Below are 24,320 nucleotides of genomic sequence, written 5' to 3' on the forward strand. Positions count from 1 at the left end.
AGCTCACAACAGAGACTATCCATAATTTATTTATGCTATTATAGATAAATATAATAGTAATCAAATGCTGCTGATACAGCTAAACGCCACCTGCTGCTGTCATATACTGAATGTGTACTCAGTACTGCAGTTTACACATGGAGATTACTGTGACGGGCGCATTCTGCTACAAGCCTGTAATAAAGCACTATAAAATGATATTATGTTTGCTAGGCTAAAGTGTTCTTTTGTGCTATTGTCAGTCCATGTTTGGATAAGCCTGTCGGTGTGTCAGCACAGCTGTGCACAATATTTGTATGCTTCATTCACCTCTGGGTATAGTGGAGGTTGCAAGTGTTCGCCATCGTTACGCCTCATCTAAAGGAGACTGCAGCAGGAAGCAGCAATGGAATAGTTAAGCATCCCATAGCATGATCCACTTTATAACTACAGTAGTGTAAAAACGTGTTTGGATGCCTCACACATTTGTGAAATATTGCATTAAGAGTCACTTTTAGGTCTTCAGGTGTAATTTCTTTTAGTACAATCACAGCCATAATATTAAACAAAACCTAGAAAAAGATATTAAAAACTTAGTTAGGGCTCGCCCAAATAGCAATTTCTGGGCTGCAGCTATTCGGCCCCAATAATGATGAATATTCAAATGTTTGGATCTCAAAATTAATACTCGGATATCACCATAAAAACCAAATATTCGGCTATTCGGGTCCAGCCCTACTTAAAATTGATTGGTTCCACAAAAATAAGAAATTTTGAGTATTGGGTCATTTTGGTACAATTTAGTTTTGTTAGTTTTTCTTGTAAACAATAAACAAAAAAATGTAATTCATATTTGTTTGTGTCTGTGTACAGCCACACCTTTTGAAACACAAAAATGATTTTAAGAGTGTCCAAAAACTTTTTTCCACCACTATATGCTCATAGTTTACACCACAGGATCCAAACAGAGTGGCACCCACCTGGGGAGATAAACCAGAGTCCCACAGTTTATTTTTAAAGACAACACAATCAATTCTTCAAACTAAAGCATGATACATTCATGGTCTTTACAAATGTGTAGAAACTTTTGTTTTCAACTGTATTTTTAGATGTAGTGCAAAGAAAAAAAACATGACTCTTGATGATTGCTTTGTTGTGTCACACACAAAGAGTACATTTTGGTTCCATCTGCTGAGTTATGCAACTGTTTGTACCTACTGCCCTGTGGCCCCTAACAGAAATACCTCATTCTCTCTAGATTAAACATTAAGCACATCACACCTCGCCGGTTACTCGGATTGCAAGGACAAACAAAGGCTGAGGAGCAAATATCTCCTAAACACATTTGACTTAAAGGACGTATTTACCAAATAAATCCAGCGTAATAAGAGGACGCAACCCCATGATTCTTAGTTATATGGTTGTATATAGATAACAGACAGATAAATTATGGCATAAATCAACTTGAACAACAGTTAAATTAATGTAACACATTGATTCAAACCCTATGACAGACATGTCGTGTGGTCATGGAAAATCTGTGTTTGAAGATCTATTTATAGTTTATCCACAACAGTGCGCATAGTAAACTCCAGGTATCCATAGCAACAATACTTTCTTCCGTTTCTAAATCTTGCAGTCAAAATAAATCTCACCTCTGAGGTGGTGCTGTTTAAGTTTTCTACGGATAAACTTTTAATGAAAACACTGACGGCTTGAAGCCATGATATATAGCATCGTGAAAAAGTATTTGCCCCCTTCTCAAATTTTACATTTTTTTTTGCATATTTTCCCCACTCTAATGTTTAAAATCATCAAACATACGTAAATATCAGACAGAGATAACGCAAGTAACAAAAAAGAACTATTCAAAGCTACCTGGCCCTGTGTGAAAAAGTAATTGCCCCCTAAACCTAGTAACTGGATAGGCCACCCTCAGCAGCAGCAACTGCAGTCAAGCATTTTCTGTAACTGGAAATAAGTCTTTCACATCTCTGTGGAGATATTTTGCCCCACTCTTCTTTGCAGAATTGTTTTAATTCAGCAACACTGGAGGATTTTCCAGCATGAACAGCCTTTTTAAGGTCATATCGCCGTATTTAATCAGACTCAAATCCAGACTTTGACGAGGCCACTCCAAAACCTTCATTTAGTTTTTTTTTTTTTAAGCCGTTCAGAAGTTGACTTGCTGGTGTGTTTTGGATCATTTTACTGCTGCAGAACCCAAGTGAGCTTCAGCTTGAGATCACGAACTGATGGCCGAACATTCCGCTTCAGGATTTTCTGGTAGAGGGCAGAATTCATGGTTCCATCAATCACAGAAAGCCGTCCAGGTCCTTATAGATCATCACACTACCACCACCAGGTTGGAGTGTTGGCATGATGTCCTTTTTCCTGATGTAACGAGACACACACCTTCAAAAAAGTTCAGCTTTCGTCTGGTCAGTCCGTAGAATATTTTCCCAAAAGTCTTGGGGATCATTCAGATATTTGTTTCCTTTATGTTTTTGTTGGTCATCAGTGGTTTTCTCTTGGAACTCTGCTGTTGATGCCATTTTTGCCCAGTCTCTTCCTTATTGTTGAGTCATGAACAATAAGTCATGAACAAGGGAGGCCTGCAGTTGTCCTTTGTGACCTTCTGGATGAGTCGTCACTGTGCTCTTTGGGTCATCTTGGTCGGCCGGCCAGTCCGAGAAAGGTTCACCACTGTTCCATGTTTCCTGCATTGGTGGATAATGGCTCTCACCATGGTTCTCTGGAGTCCTAAAGCTTCAGAAATGGCTTTGTAACCCTTCCTAGACTGATAGATGTCAACTGTTCTTGAATTTCTTTGTATCGATTCGAGGCATTTTGTTGCATCTTTTTGAGATCTTTTGTCTGACTTCATTTAGTCAGACAGGTTCTATTTTAGGGATTTCTTGATTGAACAGATCTGGAGGTAATCAGGCCGCAGGTGTAGTCAGTGAAGTTGAACTCGCTTTCCAAAAAATGTTCTTAGCCACAGTTGATTCATGATTTAACAAGGGGGCAGTTACTTTTTCACGCAGGTTTGGATAGCTTTTTTCCCTTAAAACTTTAAATTATCATTTAAAAACTGCATTTTGCATTCACTTTGGTTATCTTTGTCTAATATTTAGATTTGTTTGATGGTCTTAAATACTTAAGTAGGGGAAATATTCAAAAAATAAGAATTCGAGAAGGGGGCAAATACTTTTCACTGCACTGTAAGTGTGATAATATCAAGTATAACAACATCACTGTTTGTTTCACGCAGTATTAAAAATCTAGTGTCTTTTCCTGTCTTTATCAGCACATAAACGAATAAGAAAGCCAAGCAAGAGGCTGATTGAATGGACTGAAGAATACGACCAGATTTTCTCCACGAGGAAGAAAACCAAAAAGCCTCTCCAGTCGATTGGAAAGGTAAAAATCCTACAAAGTAAGCTCTGCTGTAGTTTTGCTATTACATCTTGTTTAATGTGCATAACTCTCTATGCTATTAAGCAGCCAGTATAACTGTGCGTAGCTGCGTTTGATACTCATTCAGCTTGTTTTCTCAGGCCTCTCAACCCGTTACCTCCGTGTCTGAGTCCTCGGGGTCGGACAAGAACGCACACGACCACCCATCCTTGAATTTACTTCCTGAAATACAGACGCCGCCACCAGAGGAAATCGTTGCGCCGACGCCATCGGAGCTACACATTCCCAGCACTGAAAACCCAAGTCCCCAAGATGCACCTGTGCTCTCCATCGACACGCTGACACCTCCACCTGAAGTAGAACCTTCGCTGTCAGAAGGCCTCGTCAAAGACAACGGTGAGTTTGTGTGGATGAACCCCAGGAGTCATGGTGGGATAATTATTCACTGCAATACAGCCATGGCCATAAGTTTGGACACAAGTACCATGACGCTTGTGAATCTTAGAAAATACCACAAAATTGTCACTTACAATATAAATACCAGTCATAGCCATCAACCAAAATGAAATATATTTCATTTTAGTAGTCATAGCCATCAACCAAAATGAAATATATTTCATTTTAGTTGATGGCTATGACTGGTATTTATATTGTAAGTGACAATTTTGTGGTATTTTCTAAGATTCACAAGCGTCATGGTACTTGTGTCCAAACTTATGGCCATGGCTGTACTTGTCTACTGTCTGCTCTGTATTGACAGAGTTCAACAGTTCAGCCCAGTATGGCTGAAAAGTCCATGAATTTTTGTTACGTGATTGCTTACTAATGCTGTCAGTTGTACCAAGGACAGAAGAAACTTGAGTCTTTTATAGAATCAAGAATAACCAATCAAATATTCAATTTCAAGCTTAGATTTGGTTGATATCCCAACAAAACTGAAATTCACGCTATCAGAAAGTTGAAAATGCAGCAATTCTTTCTGTTTTTAGTTTTGGCCTCTGATACAGGATACCATTTTGTTGATTTTTCAAACTTTCAAACCTGTCGTTGGGCATTGGAATACAGTTAATTAACATAGCAGCATTCAGAAACACTCAGAACATGAGAAAGAACACCTTATTGCCAAAAGTATGTGGACACCAGAACAAAGCTTGCACCCAAACATGACACACATGTTGCTGTTGATAACTTGTGGACATTAATATGCAGCAGTAGCATCAGCTAAACGGTATTTTGAGGTTGGCCATTGATGTAAGTTGATCTGGCCTGGATCATAGTCAGCGTTCAGATTCATCCCAAAGCAGGTCAGGGCTTTGTGGAGACCTGGTTGTGTGCACAAGGGGCATGATTCATGGAAATATGGCCTTCAGCAAACTGTTACCACAAAGCAGGAAAACTTCCCTTTATTGTAACCGAGACTCCCAAACTGTGACTAACAGCCACAAACTGAAAGTATACACAGGTGTGTGGTTGGACAGCGCTTTAGTCATATAGCGTTTACTGCATTGTGTGTGCAGCTATTTGGAGTCTTAGTGAGATATTCAGTCACCATGTGCCAACAGAACAGCTTATACACATCTTGGCAGCGATTCTACGAGTCTTTGAACTCTACTGAAGGGATGAATGGTGGTCTTCTAACAAATGTTCCATCTTTTGTTGTTTCGATGATGAAGGTAGAGAGTGCTGCTTAACATGTTGGTCAAAAGCTTATATATGTGTTTAATTCAGTTGAAATCTGGTGATTGTGACATCTGTAACATACACTGAACATACCAAAAAAAGTTGAAGATTTTATATTGGTGACGGGAGAGTTGGACCGCTGCATAATGTCTTCTCCAGAACATCCCAAAGATTCTCAGTGGTTCTGAAGTCTGGACTCTGTAGAGGACAATCCATCTCATGCTCCCTGATCCAATCATTCTTAATGTGAGCCCCATGAATCCTGGTATCATCATCTTGGAACATGTCCATACCATCAGAGAAGAAAACCTGCATTGATGGAAAGACCTGGTCATTCTTTGGACACATAATGTTGTTGAACCGAGACCTGACCAGCTGCAGCAACCCCAGATCATAACCCTAACCCCCACAGGCTGGTAGGCACTAGCCATGATGTGTTCATCACTTCATCTTCCTCTCTTCTTACCCTGATGCCCCCATCACTTTGGAATAGGGTAAATCTGGGCTCAGATCGCATGACTTTCTTTCTTTGATCCAAAGTCTTATCTTAACGCTACCTACCAAACTAAAGCCTTTTTTTTCTGATTAGCTTCACTGATCAGTGGTTTTCCTAGAGCTACAGTTGTTTAGTCCCAATCTTTAGAGTTCCCTTTGCATTCTGGAAATGCTCTTACTTTCATGTTAAACATAGCCATGAGTTCTGCATTGATTTTGTTGTGGCATTTTAAGATTGAACAAATGATAAAATTAGACAAATAGGATTCAGAGCAAACAGTGATAAGATTGGAAGACCTAAATGTCTACTGAAGTTATGAATCCACTAAATAATCCTGTGGACGGCAACAACCGAACAGAAGCCCATGGACGCCTGATGGTTTCTGGCCTTCCAGAACAAAGACGAGTGTTTAGAAGAAATTTGCATAGGTATAAAAGATGAGGTAATGCTTTGTGTAGTCAGCTAAAATCTGGAGATTTTGCTCATACTTGTTCTTACAGCCTCTGTATTGAATAAGCATTATTTGTATCAGACTGAAGACTCTTTGATTATTCCAACTTTTGATCCAGGATTGATTTTTGACCACATGTTTGACAAAGCTGGCTGATCATCACTGGTCTTTAGCTGACAGACTGAGTCACAACAATGTCCTACGATCATCTAAGAGTTTGTTCCTGGAAGATGATGGTTCTCCACTATCCTTCAGGTTTTAATGATGCGTTGGACGGTTCTTAACCTGATTTTAGTACTTTCATATCCTTAGTTGTTTTCTCTGTTTGATGCAGGCCAATAATTTGACCCTTCTGAGACAGATTAACATCCTTTCCATGACCACAGGATAAGTCTTCCAACATGGTTGTTTAAGAAATGAGAAGCTCCTCACTGCATCAGCTCGGGTTAAAGAAGTTGTTGTCATCACTGCAGTAATTATCCAATGGAAGGATCTTACCCATTTACTTAGTTAAATCCAAGTGGTGACTTTTATTTTGCGTATAATTCACATGGTTTTCATAACATCAAACTGTTCAGTTAGCACTCATTCTCTTGGAGAGGACCGATCCCGTCAGAAGAGAAATGTTTCGTCATTGGATAAACCCAACTGTGGCGTCTGATTTACAGGAAGTGCTCCTGTACTGGAAAAGAAGCGTAAGAGGAAACCCACTCAGAAGATCCTGGAGTACTGCCTGGAGGCTGAAGCATCGACGGGCCCCAAGAAGAAGGTACAACACGGACATCTGCTGTGTGTGCATTAGCTCATGTGTGCATTTATACCGTGAGATACCAGTTTAGACTTGTTCAATCCAGCTCTATTCAGGGCAGGAGCTCCAATGAATCCAGTCTGTGAGGTTTTTTGCACAGTTTTTGTCAAAGCTGCTGCTCCTACAGACCGTCTGTGTTTTACTCTGATGTGTTCTACTATTTAGTGTTTGACGTTTTCATCTTTCAACCACCTCCAGGGATGGTTAGGGTCATATTTTGGTTGTCGGGGGGGCTGAAAAGTTTTGGATTCAGTGGTTGTAAATGTTAACAGTAGTAGTAGTTTGCAGCTCCTCCTCCTTGTAAAGATCTTAACCTTCTTTAAGTGGACCATCTATTGTAGCATCAAGGATGTCTTCATTTAGACTGTTTTCAATAAGACGGATTTATCGTCCTTTAGCCTTGAGTTTGACCTCAAAAGAAAATACTGCAGCCAAGTGCAAACAAGGAAATCAAACAAAAAAAGCATCAGAAACACTTTCAGAAGGTTGTTTATCCTCGTTACTTTCTGGTCGTTTACCTTTTATTTTGTCTTTATTTGCTTGTTTTGTGGGTGTATTTGATGTTTTTTCCATTGAAGCACTTTTAACCGCATTGGAATTATTTGAAAAGTGGCAAATACAAAAATGTCTATATGTTCTTCCCAGTGACGGTTTGATGATCTTTTTTCTGATGATCTTTTTCCTCAGGTCAAAACACTGAAGAACAGTTCAAATCCTGCTCCTCAATCCGGTCAGTGAAGCGTCCATTTTACCATGGTGTATCTGTTAAAATATTAGACATTGCTTTGTGCATCTACTTAATTTTTAAACTTTAATCTAACTTTAATGTTATAAAGCCGAACTTTGGAAACTTACTGAACACCATCCGTAAGAATATTTGCTTTGTGTATGAAAAAATGTGATCCAAAATGACTTTAAACGGAGAATTGCTTCATTTTTAAAATATGTTGATGCATCTCATGAGCCTTCTTTAGTTTTTACATCTCGTCTGAGGTACCTGCTTCTAAAACCGCTTTCTTATCCCCAGATTCTGCCCCACCGTTGTTAAAATCAAAGACTAAACCGCTCACAGCCTCCACTCCCACTACAGTCTCTGAGATTTCCACCAATCCGCCCACAAACACTGTCCAGGCCGATCACAGCACTCCGGCTCCCTCCACCCAACCACCGGCTTCACCTGAACCCAACCAAGAGGAGACGACGCCAGCAGACGATGACACTCCTCAACCAGACGACGGTAAAACTCAGGAGGTCAAGAAGGACGCAGCAGAGTCAGAGGTCAGCCATCTTTACTTTTATTGTTCTGTTTAAATATAAGTTCTATACAACCATGCATATTTGATTTGTCTCTGCAGGGTGAACCGTCCAGCCTGGACCACAGCTTCTCCTCCATGAAGGACGAGTTGTCGCTGTGTGACGAAACACTTTTACCCGCCAGGAAGATCATCGGCGACCGAGGAGGTCCTGCCTCCATGAAGGAGAACATCTGTCAGGTGGGCTTTCAACAATGTACGGATGGAAGAAGAGCATTAGAGCTGCACCCAGATGGTTTTATTTTACACTGAAGACTGGTGACACGAGGTTTGTTTTAGAATTTATTCGTCATGAGAACTTCTCAAACAACCACTCATGCGTCTGGTGTTTGGCACTGAGCTACACATTTAAACGAAATGTTTGTCACATCCATTGGATCATTTTTTTAGATCACCAAAAAAAGCAAAAACAAAAAAAGGTGGCAAATACTGCGGTGTCACTATCATCTACTTTTTAGAACCCCTTTTCTTGTGAATACAAAAACTGCATTGTATCTTGTTATTATAACTCAACATAGGTATTTAGGGAATTATTCCTTCCTGAAAAATAGGTTTGTTTAAATAATAATTACTTTATAAAAACAGAGTTTTTCAAAAAGCTTTAGAGCCAGGCTGACAAATGGAGGATCCTCAGAACTCCAGTGAGGCCAAACAGAAAGGAAAAAATCACCAGATATGACATTAAAGAAAAGGAATTATGGAAATAAGAAAATTATGGTACAATCATAAAAACAAGAGTCAAAAAATCTAAATTGTGTTTTTAAATAAAGTTTTCATTGCTGCTCGTTTACGCAAAGATCCCACAAAACAGATGCAAATAATTTTATTTAAAACTCCAAAAACTGGAGAGAAATATAGGCAAACGCTTTAAAAAATATAAAATGCACAATACAGAATTTCAGTGTAAATAATTGATGCAATAATTGTCAAAAAACGTAAACATCACCAGAAATTCAACATCACATTAATACAAAAGAATAAAATGAAATAAAGTAGAAAGAAAAATGTGATAAAACCATTAAAACAAGGGTAAAAAAATGTAATTAATACATTTGTTTTCAGTGCCGTTTGTCTCTAATCTGGTTTAAACCAAATGAACAGGCTCGGATGTGGATATTTCTCTGTAAAATTGTGTGATACGACATCAGCCAAGTTTCCCTCTAGTCGCTTTAAAAAGTAACAGCAGCAGAAAAACTATATTTCACTGCGTGATGGTTAAACTTTCCATTAAAGCCACGGTTCGCATTAATATCAAACCCTGGACCAAGATCCTTCAACTAGAGTCTTTTACTCACCTGCAGTCGGTGCTTTTCCGACCACTAATGTGCTGAAATAACAAAGAAACACTTGTGAGAAAATAGCTCCTCAGTGTAAGAGTTGCTCTTCATTCCAACAGCGTTTTATTGAGCGTTGAAACCAATCCAGTGTCCTTGTCCAGGAGCAGAACGGAGGGCAGCAGATCTCAGAGTGTTGGTTAATTTTTCATATTCAGCGTAATGTTAGCACTGAAATAGATTCTATTATATCTTTACATGTCTTTCAGTCTGTTATTTCTTATTAAACTCGAGTCTGTGCAGCCACATCTGTCATCATCAGTGATTAAACAAATAACATGATCTGATCTGGACATGTGGCAGCTTGTGTTTATGTATTTTTATGACTGTGACCTGCTTTTATATACCGTTGTGTTTTTTTCTTCCTTGAATTTCATGTCAGATAAAATCAGTGATTGTCAACAGCGAGACTAGAACTTATCGCAGGTGTTATCTGATAAAATCTGACGTTTCCTGTCCTCCCACCTCTGAGTCCACTGACAAGTTGTTGACATCGTCTCGAACAATTCATTTTCTCAATTTAATGTGATGTTTTTTAGCTTAATACAGGGAGCCCGTTCCATTCGTATGGATCAATGCAAGTCGATTTTCTACAAAGAAACAAAAGGTATCTGGAACTAAATGATAATATTTTACTTTATGATCAAAACGGCAAAAGTCAGACAAAAAGAGACAAAAAAACTACAAAAACAAGACAAAATATTACAAAAACGAGATGCAAAACGACAAAAAAATGGACAAACGACACAAGCAAGACAAAAAAGAACGAATAAAGCAAAACACAAAATGACAAAAGTAAGACAAAAAACACAAGCGAGACTAAAAGGAAACAAAACGACAAAAACGTGAGACAAACGGCAAGTCAGACAAAAAGAGACAAAACAACAAAGACAAGACAAAATATTACAAAAGCCAGAAAAAAATGACAAAAAGTAAGAGAAATGACATGAAACAAAAGACCAAAAATTTGATAAAATGGTTACAAAATGACAAACAATTGGTCAAAAATGAGACAAAAAAAATAAATGTGACCAAAAAAACACAAAAGGACACAAATGATACACAAAACAACGAATAAAGCAAAACACAAAATGACAAATACGTGAGACAAAAGTCAGAAAAAAAACATCAAAAACAAGACAAAATATCACAAAAATGAGACAATGAACAATCTAGTATTTTATGATCAGAATAACTTGTCTGGAAATGATTTTAAATTTATAGTTTTACTAATTTACAATCTACAGTTAATGTCTTCTCTGTAATTTTTACACTTTGAGGGCCGGATTGGACCCTCTGGAGGACCGGCTTTGGCCCGCAGACCTCATGTTGGACACCCCTGCTTTAAAGCATCCTGTGTTTTTATCTCAGGTGTGTGAGAAGACAGGTGAGCTGCTGCTCTGTGAGGGTCAGTGTTGTGGAGCTTTCCATCTGCCCTGCATCTCTCTGGCCGAGGCGCCGAAGGGGAAGTTTGTCTGTCCGGAGTGTAAATCAGGTGAATCTGTTTAAACCTCACAGCTTTTAATTTTCCATTTTAATTCTCGCTACAGAAGTCTTACACGAAGAGACGTCTGTTCTTAAACATTCACTGACGGTGAAAAACGCTAGTTGTGATCGATCTGTTGTATAAATCTGAATTAAAACGTGTCTGATAGCTGCTGATTTGTTCTAATAATGTCAAACCTCTGCTGCGTTCAGGCGTCCACACCTGCTTTGTGTGTAAGAAGCGCAGCGAGGACGTACGACGCTGCATGATCCCCGTCTGTGGGAAGTTTTACCACGGAGAATGCATCGCCAACTACGCTCCGACTGCCCCGGTGAACCGAGGCTTCCGCTGCTCCATCCACGTCTGCCTCACCTGCTTCATCGCCAACCCCAACGGCTCCAACATCTCTAAAGGTGACCAGAGGCCCTCAGATGTCATTTTCCCTGTGGTTACCTGTGTGATCTGACTCTTTGTTTGTCTGCAGGTCGTCTGGTGCGGTGCGTTCGCTGCCCGGTAGCTTATCATGCCACAGACCTCTGCATGGCCGCCGGCAGCGTCGTCCTCTCCAACAACAGCATCGTCTGTCCCAACCATTTCGCTCCTCGCCGCGGCGTCAAGAACCACGAACACGTCAACGTCAGCTGGTGCTTCGTCTGCACTGAAGGTACCGAAGTCCAATCTGAGCTTTTGTCTTTCTGCTGGGAGGAAGGCAAACTACCTGGCTTCTGTCAGTTTAGATTTTAATTTGGAGTCTTGTTCAACTAGAGGAAAGTGCTGTGTCATATTCACTCTTCTTTGTGCTGACGTTTGATCATCTGAATCAGGAGCTGCTAAATGTTTCATTTTTCTGTCTCCTTGCTGGCTGTGTCCGTTTCTTAACCCTGTAGAGCCCAGTGTGGCGCTACGACCTCATTTTCATTTTTGATTGGTGGTAGATTTGAAACCAGATTAGATAAATCGATCATTCTTTTTGCATATAACATCTGGGGAGTTGCATGAACGTTTCACTCATTCTCCAGGTCTCAGAGCGCTTTTTGGTTGCAGTGATGGGTTTGTAAAAATACACAATAAAGAGCACATAACAAAAATCCTTATAAATGAGACATTTACAGATATGACGGATACGGCTCTGCAATTTCTGTATTTTGAAATATATGTGAAGAAAACAAAAATGTTTCTTTTTTAGGTTTATTGCACTTTCACGTAGGAATTTCATTTATACTGATAACCGATATGCCGATATCGTCCAACTCTCAAATTCCGATATCTACCGATACTGCTATATGTGGGCTATTTAACTACTTTTAGGTAACACTGCATATCTTCTGTCGTGGAATTATCACATCATGACTCATTTTATTGTGATGCCCCACTGGATGTATTCTCAGATGTAACAAGGCTTTAAAATGTAAATATTGTCTGTGCAAAATAAGAGAACTACTTCAACTTATGTTATGGAAAAGTACCTTTTTTTAAAAAATCGTCTCAAACAACACTTCACACCTTCCGTCCCTCTATGAGTCCGATAAATGTCGGCAAAATCCAGGCATTATTTTATCGGTTTTCATGATAGGCAAAAAACCGATAACGATATTGACCGATAATTCATTTTTATGCCGATATTGGTCCAGCATCCCTATTTTTAAGCAATTTGTTGCAGTAGTTAAAACATAAGTCAATACATATCATTCAATCTTGGGTTGTAAGGGTTATATTGATGCATAGCAAATAAAAAGACTCCAAAAAATGGCACTACAGTAGGTAAAAATGTAAGAATATGTCCAGGCGGATGGTGGGTCTTAAAAGGTTAAACCAAGTCAGTGTTGCAGAATGAGAAAGCAATGAGCCGAAAGAGGCTCTAAGAGAATCATAAAGTGACGTCGCCTGTATTTTACTGACTAAAAATGGAGTTTTAGTGTTACTTTATCGCTGAAAACTACTATATATGGCAGTAAATGAAGCTCTCAGCGAACGTTATTGACCCAAACTTGCTCCTGGTCCTGCAGGTGGCAGCCTGCTGTGCTGTGAATCCTGTCCGGCTGCATTTCACCGCGAGTGTCTGAACATCGAGATGCCTAAAGGCAGCTGGTACTGCAACGACTGCAAGGCCGGCAAGAAGCCTCGCTACAAAGACATCCTCTGGGTGAAGGTCGGCCGCTACAGGTCAGTGATGAGGAACTGCAGACGCGTGAAATGAAACGTCAGAGCTCCTGGAGCATTTGTCTGCCACTGCTGATGTGGAAATTTGCTGTCATGCAACTCAGAAAACACAAAACTCTTTGCAGTGTCTCAGTTTTGGTTGAGTTTTACAGCGACATGGCACCTCTCAGATGAGTAGTTCAAAGACTGGTGGAAAATTGAACATGCAATGGTTCTTTCACCCAAAAGTGGTGTGACTTGGGTAATTAAAACACCAACAATCTGGTGTTCAGAGGGATGAATCCTTTGTTTTTCATTGTTGTTCATTGTGTTTTTTCTGCTCTTTAAAGGTGGTGGCCGGCGGAGGTCAGCCATCCCAAAACAATCCCAGAAAACATCCAGCGAATGAGGCACGATGTCGGGGAGTTCCCGGTTCATTTCTTCGGCTCCAACGACTACCTGTGGACCTACCAGGCCAGAGTCTTCCCCTACATGGATGTGGACGCCAACAGCAAGGAGAAGATGGGGAAAGGTGTCGATGCAACGTACAAGAAAGGTGAAACCATCGTTTAATCAGTGGTTGGTCGTTTCTGCTTGTGAAGATAACTCGACATTACTGAGTTTCTGACTGTTGGTTTCCTCCTCAGCTCTGGAGGAGGCGGCTGTGAGGTTTCGTGAGCTGCAGGCAGAGAAGGAGCTTCGGCAGCTTCAAGAAGACCGAAAGAACGACAGGAAACCGCCTCCATACAAACACATTAAGGTCAGGGAAAAGGCTGGGCTTCACGTCTTTGTTTGGCCCAAAATGCTTCAGTCTGCAGGTTTCTTCAAAAGTAAAGTTTTGTCCACTGAGTTCCAGTTTTGATCTTTAATTATAGCTTTAGCTTTCACGGCACATAGCTGGGTTTTATCCTCAGACTCACTGAAGTCCATCCAAACAGGCCAGTTGGCTGTGTTTAAACTGGAACATCTCCACTGTCCACCTCTGTGAGGCTGTTGTTCTCCGTTTTATTCACTCATTCATGTCTATTATTAACCCAAGCATCGTCAGCTGTCACATAAATGCTAGTATTAGAATAACGGCTTAAACGAAAGCTAAATTTACTCTAATATAAATGTTACAGAGCTATTTCTGTTTGTGCCACATTTTACCATCTGCAGTAGTAAACTGCTAATATTTCAACTCTGCAAGTTGCTTGTACATTCAGTCTGTGGTTGATTATTTTAATACATTTAACTTTTGAAATAGGCCTAAATTATGCACATGAACATTACACACACTACCGTTCAAAGGTTTGGAGTCATCCAGACAATTCCATGAACTTTTATCCATGTGCTAACATAACTACAAGGGTTTCTAATCATCAATGAGCCTTTCATCACCATTAGCTAACACAATGTAGCATTAGAACACAGGAGTGATGGTTGCTGGAAATGTTCCTCTGTACCCCTATGGAGATATCCCATTAAACATTTCCAGCTAGAATATTCATTTACCACATTAACAATGTCTACACTGGATTTATCATTCATTTAATGTTTTCTTCATTGGAAAAAATTATTTGTTTCAAATTAGAAAATGATTCTGACACTGAGCATCAGTATAATGTAAACAATTTAACGTAAGACCATGACAAAAAAGACAAAATCATTGATGTGTAATAAAATATACAAATAAATAATTACTTGAAATATAATTTTTCTGACTACTTCAGGTGAATCGACCAATCGGAAAGGTTCAGATCTTCACGGCCGACCTATCGGAGATCCCGCGCTGCAACTGCAAGGCGACGGATGAGAGTCCGTGTGGGATGGACTCTGAGTGCATCAACCGGATGCTGCTGTACGAATGTCACCCGCAGGTACCTGAACGCCTCCTTAACGCTCTGTAGAGGCTCATAGGTGGTGCGTTTGTGTGTGAGAGATGATTCGACCCAAATATTTTCTGCTTTCACCCACATGTGTCTGTATGTTACCTTTGGAAAAGTGCTGCACCAAATCTCTTGACATTTTTAAACATTTTCCAAGAAAATTAAACATAAAAAGTGCAAAGTTGGATCAATTTGGAGAAGGTTGTGTGGACTGGTTAGAATAGATGCAGTTGATGCGTTTTCGTTTCTCTTGTGTCAAACTTTGTAAAGTTGACAATTGTTAGAACTGGTTTAAAAAAAGCAGTTTTTCTTTTTTAAATTTAGGATTTTGATAATGCTTAAGTTGGAATTGTGATTTCTTTTTTTAGTTTTGCCTCTACAGTTGTGGGAGTGTTACTGACTGAATTTGGCATTTTTTCAGGCATAAATGAAAAAAAAAATGTCTACAACCTTCCAAGTTTCTGTATCAGTGCTGTTGTGGAATCTTTTCCTTGTCCGTGCAGTTTGCAATCAGACAGTTCCTTTAATGATCGATTCTTCTGAGGAATAAACACTTAATAAAGGTCTTTGAAGTTTTGTTTTATCGTTCGTCCTTATCGAGGAGAAGAGCAGGCCTTTCCATACATCAACTAAATATCGTCACAAGTCTCAGCATCATGCTGCTTTCTGATTCATGTTCAAAAATTCTCCGTCTTGCTTTAAAAAGTGACATTTCGAGGTTACGTGACGTCACCTTATCCCAGAGTACGATCCTGTCTCCTCCACAGATGATTTCAGCCACTTGTTGGGAAGATGTCGCACACGTAGAAGCTGTAAAAACAGTTATTGTCTCTGAAAACCGAATGAATAGAATTCACTGTCTAGTTGTCTGTACTGACGTCTGAGAGAAAGATAATCTTGTTAGCAGCTAAAATGCTTCATTACAGCAACAAAAAGTTAGTTTTAAGCAGAAAAAAACACTTTGTCCTTTCCCCATGAGCTGAGGTTTCACATTCTTGTTTGGATGCAAACAGTTTGTCAGATTAAAATGTAAGTGCGAGGCTCGTTTAAATGCCAGTAAATCAGAGCTTTTAGTAAATAATTCTGCCTCCTCGTGCTGCTGCTGCTGCTGCTCTGTCAACTCTCCAACCCTAATGGTGAAACTGACATCTGGCCTCGTCCACGGTTCCTGGAAAACGTTTTCCTGCTAATGAAATAAGCTAAAGATAATTCAGTTCATTGGGCTGCACAGTGGGCTAATGGTTAGCACTTTTGCCTTGCAGCAAGAAGATCCCCGGTTCAAATCACGGCCTGGGTCTGGGATCTTTCTGCATGGAGTTTGCATGTTCTCCCTGTGCATGCGTGGGTTTTCTCCGGGTACTCCGGCTTCCTCCCACAGTCCAAAAATATGCTGAGGTTAATTGGTTACTCTAAATTGTCCGTAGGTGTGAATGTGAGTGTGATTGTGTGTCTGTATATGTAGCCCTGTGACAGACTGGTGACCTGTCCAGGGTGTCCCCTGCCTTCAGTCAGCTGGGATAGACTCCAGCACCCCCCATGACCCTAATGAGGATAAAGCGGTGTATAGAGAATGGATGGATAATTCAATTCATTTTTGTCTTCATGACTTCAACCCTCTGGACTCTGAGCGCTTTCCTGGCTGTTTTTTTTTGTTGCTCCGGTCACATTTGCACTCACTGTGGGTTCATTTTTCACTGCAGTATAAAATCCTGCACCTTTATGGAAACAGGACAACCATGAATAGAAGTTAAAGGAACTCAGGAATGTCTAAATAAAGTCATAATGACATTAATCATTTTTAAAAAGTACAATCTACATGGACAACATTTGTGTTACCTGTGGTGTAAATAACTGGGTGCTCCTTATGCTACAGATCAACTGTTTAAACTTTACAGCCTCTCCAAACCACTCTGCACCTCAGCTCTAGAAAGAAGTTTCACCGTGCTGAATGTATCCTCCAACAACTTACTTTGCATTTTTGAAACCTGCTGCATTTATTCTATTGATTGAAGAATGTTTGTTTCCTCTCCTCCCTTGTGTTGTTTCTCGTACCTATTTTCTGTAAACTTTAGCAACTTTAACTCATTTAGAACAACTTTAACTCATTTTAAAGCAAGTTTAACTGATTTTAGAGCAAACTGAACTCATTTTAAAATGACTTTAATTCATATAGAGCGACTTTAACTCATTTTAGAGCAAACGTAACTAATTTTAAAACAACTGTAACTCATTTAGAGCAACTTTAACTATTATAGAGTTGAAGTTTCTGTACATTAGTTAAAGTTGCTTTGTGTCTGGTGACCCCAAACCTTTGAACCGTCATGCAGGTCAACTTTAACTGATATAGAGCAACTTTATGTTTTTGGCGAGGTCTTGAGTGTGACATGTAGGATAGAGTGGTTTTGGATGAAATCTAACAAGTTTAAGTTCAGATTTGGACATTTTTTTTCACATATCGTAAATAAATGGACCCTGTGAACTTCCAGGTTTGCCCGGCTGGTGAGCGCTGCCTCAACCAGGCGTTCACCAAGCGTCAGTACAGCCAGGTGGAGATCTTCAGGACGCTGTCTCGAGGCTGGGGGCTCCGCTGTGTCCACGACATCAAGAAGGTAACTGTGGTTCTGCCATCGCTGGTTCTCTGCTCGTTTCCCACCAGAAGCTGTGTCTAAACCACGCATGTTTCCTGTGTTTTTCCCTCAGGGTCACTTTGTGAGCGAGTACGTTGGGGAGGTGATCGACGAGGAGGAGTGCAGGTCGAGGATCAGACATGCTCAGGAGAATGACATCTGTAACTTCTACATGTTAACTCTGGACAAGGTAGAGCTCAGAGCTTCAACAACATCTGGAATCAATTCATTTAATCTCAGAAATACAAAAAAAATGGTCAAAATTGTTTGATTGAGGATGTAGAATAGAAAAGGACCGTTTTTATCTTGATCAGAGGTGATTTTGGACTCCAGAGAGATTCGACAGGAATCAGAACAAGAGCCAAATGAAAGTCAGCAGAATCACCTGTTTTTTGTTTTTGTTGGGTTTTTTTTTAGCTTCAATCTACAAACATATATCTGCTCTCCAGAATACCAGATACTTTCTTTGCACTTCTTAATTTGAACCTCCCACCTGGACATGCTTCATTTCCAGACAGGACAAGCAAAGCAAATTTGAAGTTCCAGCTTCTCAAAGTGTTACTAAAGACACGAAGATTGAGGCCTTAAATGTGTCCTACTGTATTCTTCATACAAACTCTACCGTTCCAAAGTTCAGGGTCACTTAGAAATGTCCTTATTTTTGAAAGAAAAGCAGTTTTTTTTCCAATGAAGATACCATTAAATGAATGATAAATCCAGTGTAGACACTGTTAATGTGGTAAATGACTATTGTAGCTGTAAACAGCTGATGTTTAATGGAATATCTCCATAGGGGTACAGAGGAACATTTCCAGCAACCATCACTCCTGTGTTCTAATGCTACATTGTGTTAGCTAATGGTGCTGAAAGGCTCTTTGATGATTAGAAAACCCTTGTGCAGTTATGATAGAACATGGATAAAAGTGGGAGTTTTACTGGAAAACAGGGAATTGTCTGGATGACGACAAACTTTAGAACAGTAGCGTACAGACACAGTTAAGTAACTTCCTGGAATACAAAGCAGAAATCTAGCTAGAAGTTTTTATCATCATTTGTTTGTTTTTCAGGACCGGATCATCGATGCCGGGCCGAAGGGGAACGAGGCTCGTTTCATGAACCACTGCTGTCAGCCCAACTGTGAGACCCAGAAGTGGACGGTGAGCGGAGACACCAGGGTGGGGCTGTTCGCTCTGGTCGACATCTCTGCAGGTACGCTGCTTCTTTTCACATGGAACATAAAGACAGACACTAAAATCCCAGAGTTTGTTTACATCTGCAGCTGCTGTAGTGTGTGAGGAAACGGTCAGTTTAACGGAAAAACGTACATTTATAGACATTAAAACTCTTCCTTTTGTATGTTTTGCAGTATAAACTTAAAAAACACATTTGAAGTTAAAGGATTAATGTGATTTTTTTTTTTTTTACTTCTTTTTCTACACCATAAATATATTTAGTTGCTGTATTTGCGAATCAAATTGTCTTACGATTGTCAGATTTACAGTCCTGTTCCGTCTAAAAGTGCTTTCCAAAGCATCAGCTGTATGTTTTTGACCTTTCAGGCACAGAACTCACCTTCAACTACAACCTGGAGTGTTTGGGAAACGGGAAGACGGTCTGTAAATGTGGAGCACCGAACTGCAGCGGCTTCCTGGGCGTCAGGCCAAAGGTGAGGCAAACGATGCTCAGTTATTAAATAAAAGTTTATTAGTACAGCACATCTTCAAACGTCATGTGTTCACCAAAGTGCTGAACATGTTTCAACAAAAAAATATGTGCAAAAAGACAGAAAACAGGATAAAAACCTGAAAAAAATTAACCCGGTGCGCTTCAGTGTCCCGCCGGCGGTACACCTACTAATTTGCATAGGAATTTAAAGAATGTCCGACGGCTGCAAACGCGATTATACAAACACTATACACCGATGGAAAGCTTAGATTCTCATGAATCCGCCGGTATAAACCACTTTCAGATGTGATTACCACAGCGGGTGAGAAAAACACATTTGTCCGACAAAAACAAATATTCATCCATCCGTTCTCTATACACGGCTTCAAAGCACACAGCGCGACTCACATTTCCGGGTTTATTATTACACACAGATGAAAATATTCCACAAAAAACGGCCATAATCCAATCTTTTACATCCAGACGACACAAGCCAGTAAACTATTTTGTCCAAAACATGTCCTGAAGTCGGTATAAAATCCCCGAATCGGTCATTTTCAAGGAAATGCACCTCGCGATGCCCGTCTAATATTCCCTGTATTTCTCATCATATTTTTATTTACAAATAGAATATTAGTGATTTTTTTTGTCCTGAAAATGGCTGGAATTGACTGCAGCTTAAAGGGTTAAACCAAAATAAATAAAAGAAACTAGAATATGAAGACCACTAAGAGCAACCAGGAGCCATAAAAACATGTTTTTCTCTAAAGTCTCGGTGGAGGAGGAACATTTGACTGAAAGAGGAACGCTTACATGTCATTTTGAAGTGCAGAAGTTTTTCTCAAAGCCACAATAAATAAAAAGCTTGGCTTCTCTCTCTTGTCCAAACCAGAACAACCCTCCATCTGACGACAAAGGCCGGAAGCTGAAGCGGAGAGGCCACGGCAAGAGGAAGAAGAAGGTGGTGCTGACCAAAGAAAGGGAGGACGAGTGTTTCAGCTGCGGAGACGGAGGACAGATGGTTTCCTGTAAAAGACCCGGATGTCCCAAAGTTTACCACGCAGACTGTCTGAACCTCACCAAGAGACCTGCAGGTCAGTGTCTGATCCACCAGAACCACGGTGTTCAGTTTGTTCGTCTGTGTCCTGCTTCATTCTGTTACTCCTCTCTCAACACCAACTGGTAGTTTGTGACCTTAATGTTCTTATTTATTGACCTAAAACTCTTACTTTTATAAACTCCACCGTTTGTTGTGGTCCTTGAACTGGTTTGTGACGATTGTTACTGATGTGTTAGAAGCATTTTCTGTTTGGTTTTATATACACAGCACCAATTCACCACATGTTAAATCAAAGTACTTCAGAAAAATGATTTGCAGTGCCTTTTAGCAAGGCAACCAAATACTGGTCTTATGTTGTAGTCGGTCAAATTCAAGTTAATTACTCCGCCAAGGAACACGGCGGAGTTATGACGACTGGCGTGAATCCTTCCTTCAGTCTGTGCACAACATTACTCAAAAACAGACTGAAGGATTTGTTGGCTGTTTTTGTGGTAGTTTAGTGTCACATTTTGGTTGTTTTATGACAGTTGGTGGTCTTTGTTTGACATTTTGGCCATTTTGCATCTTTTTACGTCCCGGTTTGGTTGTTTTTCATCATTTTTTTGTTGTTTGGGGCCATACTTTGGTCATTTTATGTCTTTATGAGTTCATTTGGTGTCTCATGTTGGCTGTTTTACATCATACTGTGGTAGTTTGGCGTCACATTTTGGTTGTTTAATGTCATTTTGTGATTAGATTGTGGCAGTGATGCGGCTTACAGTCCGGATCCACGGATTTGTTGAAGATTTCTGTATCATTGTGAGATAGCAGCACGGCGTCACTGTAACCATGACAACCAGTGAACACTACATCAGCTGATTGTGATCCTACTACAAATCCACCGCTGAGGACTTATCGGTCAGAAATGATACAAGGAACAGCTGATTAGATTGTGGGGGTGTTTCTGAGTCCCATCAGTTCCCACCTCCTGCTACATATTTAGGTCACGTGATTCGGTATCCGTACATAACGTGCACATGCAGAACACACGCCTGTGCTCAGTGCAAGGTCACGGAATGGACAGCCGTGGTGGAGTACTGCGCTCTCTGAGTGCTTTTCTTGTTTTAATGTTGTGATTATTTGTGCATCTTCTCTTTAATTTCACTCTAAAGTTTATTCTTCTGTGTTTGCCGCTGCCGTTCTTGTTCTTTGCTGCAGGTCGGTGGGAGTGTCCATGGCATCAGTGCGATATCTGCGGTAAGGAGGCGGCGTCCTTCTGTGAGATGTGCCCGAGCTCCTACTGCTCCCAGCACCGTGAGGGTCTGCTCTTCATCTCCAAACTGGATGGAAAGCTGTCCTGCAGCGAACACGACCCCTGTGGCCCGGAGCCGCTGGAGCCGGGGGAGATCCGGGAGTACGCACCCGAAGCCAGAGCCCTCCCCTCGGGGCTGGGGATGGCTGTCATCCCCCCCACCGCCTCCAGCGCCACCAGCAGCCAGACTCCCGCCTCCAGGAGGACCCAGGAGGTCGGCTCCGGCGCCGGCACGAGTACTTCCGAGTCATTTCCCGCCTTTTCCATCCCGGTTCCCATCACCATCCCCGTCGCCGCTCCCGCCTCCTCGCCTCCGCCCAGCAGCTCTGACGCCCCCAGCAGCCCTCATGTGTTCGACCTCCCGCACTACTCACCCATCTCCTCGTACGAAGAGGAGAGGGACGTCTTGGAGGAGGACGAGGAGGAGCTGCTAGCCGAGGAAGACGAGGAAGAGGAGGAGGAGGAGGAGGAGGAGGAAGAAGAGCTGGTGGAAGAGGGCGAAGTAGGGAGGCAGAAATCAGACACTCAACAAGAAGACGGAGAGGAGGAGGAGGAGGAGGATGTGGGGCTGGAATACCTGGAGCTTAAAGACGAAGAGGAGGACGATGATGATGATGAAGAGGAAGAGGAAGAAGAGGAGGAAGAGGAGGAGTGATATTTACAGTCACTGCAGATGAACGAGTCGGTCACTGTCTTCAAATCATCAGCTGGATTTCTGGAGAGGTTTATAGGACAAAACATAAATAAACTGTGAGGTTTATAAATAAGTAAACAGCATCAATACTGTATAGATTTATACATGCATATATACACACTGATACATATTCAGCAGTGTCACCGTTTATTTATTCTTGTCCTAGTAATCACTCCCTCAGCCTCATGAAACCACACATTTCACTTTGATGCGCTTCTTTTCTCACTTCTGCTCCGTTTGTCCTTCAGGTGTCACAAAGTTCACCTGCAGGAGGTTCAGAACAGTCGTTTTATGCTAGAAAAGACTCCAAGTGCATCCTCTTTAGGACCAACAGAGTCACGGTGGTGCTCAGCCTCACACTTCTACTGGCTTCTGTTTCAATCAAACCATGTTTACATCGCTGCAGTTGGAGGGCGACTGACTACAAAAAGTACCAGAAACGATATTTGTATTTGTCTGTAATTACACCGGTTGAGTTTGTTTATGCTGAACGAAACACAAGCCTCCACTGGACTTCAGTACACATTCAACGTCCATCCAGGACCTGAAACACAGGAGTCGTTTCTTCCGTTAAATCCAGTCTCTCCTCCCGTTTCCGTTGTCGGTCGGTGCTTCAGGATCAGTGCAGATATGCTCGAGGAGCGGCTGCCTGGAGTAGCCTGAACCACACAAACTGACTCTTTGTTGATCAATCATGCAGTTTTAATGAAATTAATTTGTTTTTAATAGATAGGGATAGACTTGAGTTGCGGCTGCTGCTTGGCAACTCACAGGAAAACTCTAGATTTGAACATTTCATGCCAAAAAAGACCCCAGAGAGTTTAGTGTTGTACTAGTAGTGGTCGTCGTGTCAGGGTGGCAGTGAAAGCGTTTCTGCCACCGTAGGACAATCTCATAGGCTAGTTAGCAGCTCCACGAGTCAGTCTGTGTTCAGTTGGACTGCAGTTTCCACAGACGGACTCTCCTGAAGGTCACATCCTCCGTTATCTGACGTGGGGCGACACCAAATGGACGCTCGGCCTCGGCCTGTGTGGCGGTCAGACGTAGCACTCCGTTGGCTCCAGCGTGTATTCTGTGCTCTGTAGTCATTATTTATATGCTGTTCTGTGACGCACAAATGGTCAGGAGGGAGGGCCGTGGCGTCGGCGCTGCCTCTCCTCACTCTTGACTTTCCACTGAGGGGGAAACTAAAAGTCTCTGATGGGAAACAAGACGCTTGAAACGACGGACTCCTGCGATGATGCTTGCACTTCAGTATGTGTTCTTGCCACGTGTGTTTCGCTCTGTCTTCAAGCTTAATATCGTCTGTGTGTTATCTGCCAATGCCTTAGAGTGTATTTCTTTGGAGATATTTTTAAGGAATGGTTTGGCGCCTGTGAAAGCCAAGTTTCCCTACTAATGCCTTTTTACAGTCGCCCAAACGAGTAATGTTTCATTCCAGTGTAATTATGACCTCTAGGATCTCAACCATTGACCTGTTAAAACAACTGCTATATAAATATATAAGAAGAAGAAGTTATGAATTAAGCACCTTGTATGTGGTATCTTCTTTTTTTTAAATTTTAGTCTCACATGAAGCTTGATAGCTAAAATTAAAACCACAAAGACAATTTTAAATCCTATTATGCGTCTTTAAATGTATATAATTAAAAGAAATTACATAATCCAACAGTCCAAATACAGTTATTTTACCTCTCAAGTGGTGTTTGTCCAACAACAGCAGCTCCCACAACTTTATTCTAATACTAAATGCTAATTAACTTTTATGGTTTAGCACAGAAAACGGGCACAAAACTCCAGGACAACTGATTGGCATGCTAAATGCTAATCCGCCACGATAGGTAAGTTGTTGTTAAATGTCAACAAAAGCATTGCTGGTGTACCATTGTGAAAATGAGTGTTGACAATTAATTGACCAGTGTAGTAGTAAAGACACATTTATTTCAGAATATGAACAGTAAACTGCTAAAACATTAATTGCGTTAATTGTGTCCAAAGCTAATTAGCCT

At 40.9% G+C, this 24,320-nt stretch overlaps 1 protein-coding gene across 5 annotated transcripts in view; it reads left to right on the top strand.

Moving 5' to 3' along the window:
- The window catches only part of nsd1b (nuclear receptor binding SET domain protein 1b), a 40,023-nt gene extending 16,048 nt beyond the window's left edge, over nt 1–23,975 (top strand). For all 5 annotated transcript variants that reach the window (XM_051937295.1, XM_051937296.1, XM_051937298.1 and 2 more), the window contains 19 exons: nt 3,290–3,402; nt 3,540–3,795; nt 6,695–6,795; nt 7,522–7,564; nt 7,862–8,112; nt 8,190–8,327; nt 10,853–10,976; nt 11,180–11,380; nt 11,452–11,631; nt 12,974–13,130; nt 13,457–13,662; nt 13,754–13,866; nt 14,819–14,965; nt 17,461–17,583; nt 17,675–17,791; nt 18,669–18,810; nt 19,161–19,267; nt 20,159–20,360; nt 21,524–23,975. In XM_051937295.1, coding sequence (XP_051793255.1) covers nt 3,290–3,402; nt 3,540–3,795; nt 6,695–6,795; nt 7,522–7,564; nt 7,862–8,112; nt 8,190–8,327; nt 10,853–10,976; nt 11,180–11,380; nt 11,452–11,631; nt 12,974–13,130; nt 13,457–13,662; nt 13,754–13,866; nt 14,819–14,965; nt 17,461–17,583; nt 17,675–17,791; nt 18,669–18,810; nt 19,161–19,267; nt 20,159–20,360; nt 21,524–22,272 — 3,470 coding nt within the window. In that variant the 3' untranslated portion in view covers nt 22,273–23,975. The remainder of the gene's footprint in view (nt 1–3,289; nt 3,403–3,539; nt 3,796–6,694; nt 6,796–7,521; nt 7,565–7,861; nt 8,113–8,189; nt 8,328–10,852; nt 10,977–11,179; nt 11,381–11,451; nt 11,632–12,973; nt 13,131–13,456; nt 13,663–13,753; nt 13,867–14,818; nt 14,966–17,460; nt 17,584–17,674; nt 17,792–18,668; nt 18,811–19,160; nt 19,268–20,158; nt 20,361–21,523) is intronic.
- The last annotated feature ends 345 nt before the right edge of the window (nt 23,976–24,320 follow it).

This window comes from Acanthochromis polyacanthus, chromosome 17, assembly GCF_021347895.1.
Source record: "Acanthochromis polyacanthus isolate Apoly-LR-REF ecotype Palm Island chromosome 17, KAUST_Apoly_ChrSc, whole genome shotgun sequence".
NCBI classification, from domain to species: Eukaryota; Metazoa; Chordata; class Actinopteri; family Pomacentridae; genus Acanthochromis; species Acanthochromis polyacanthus.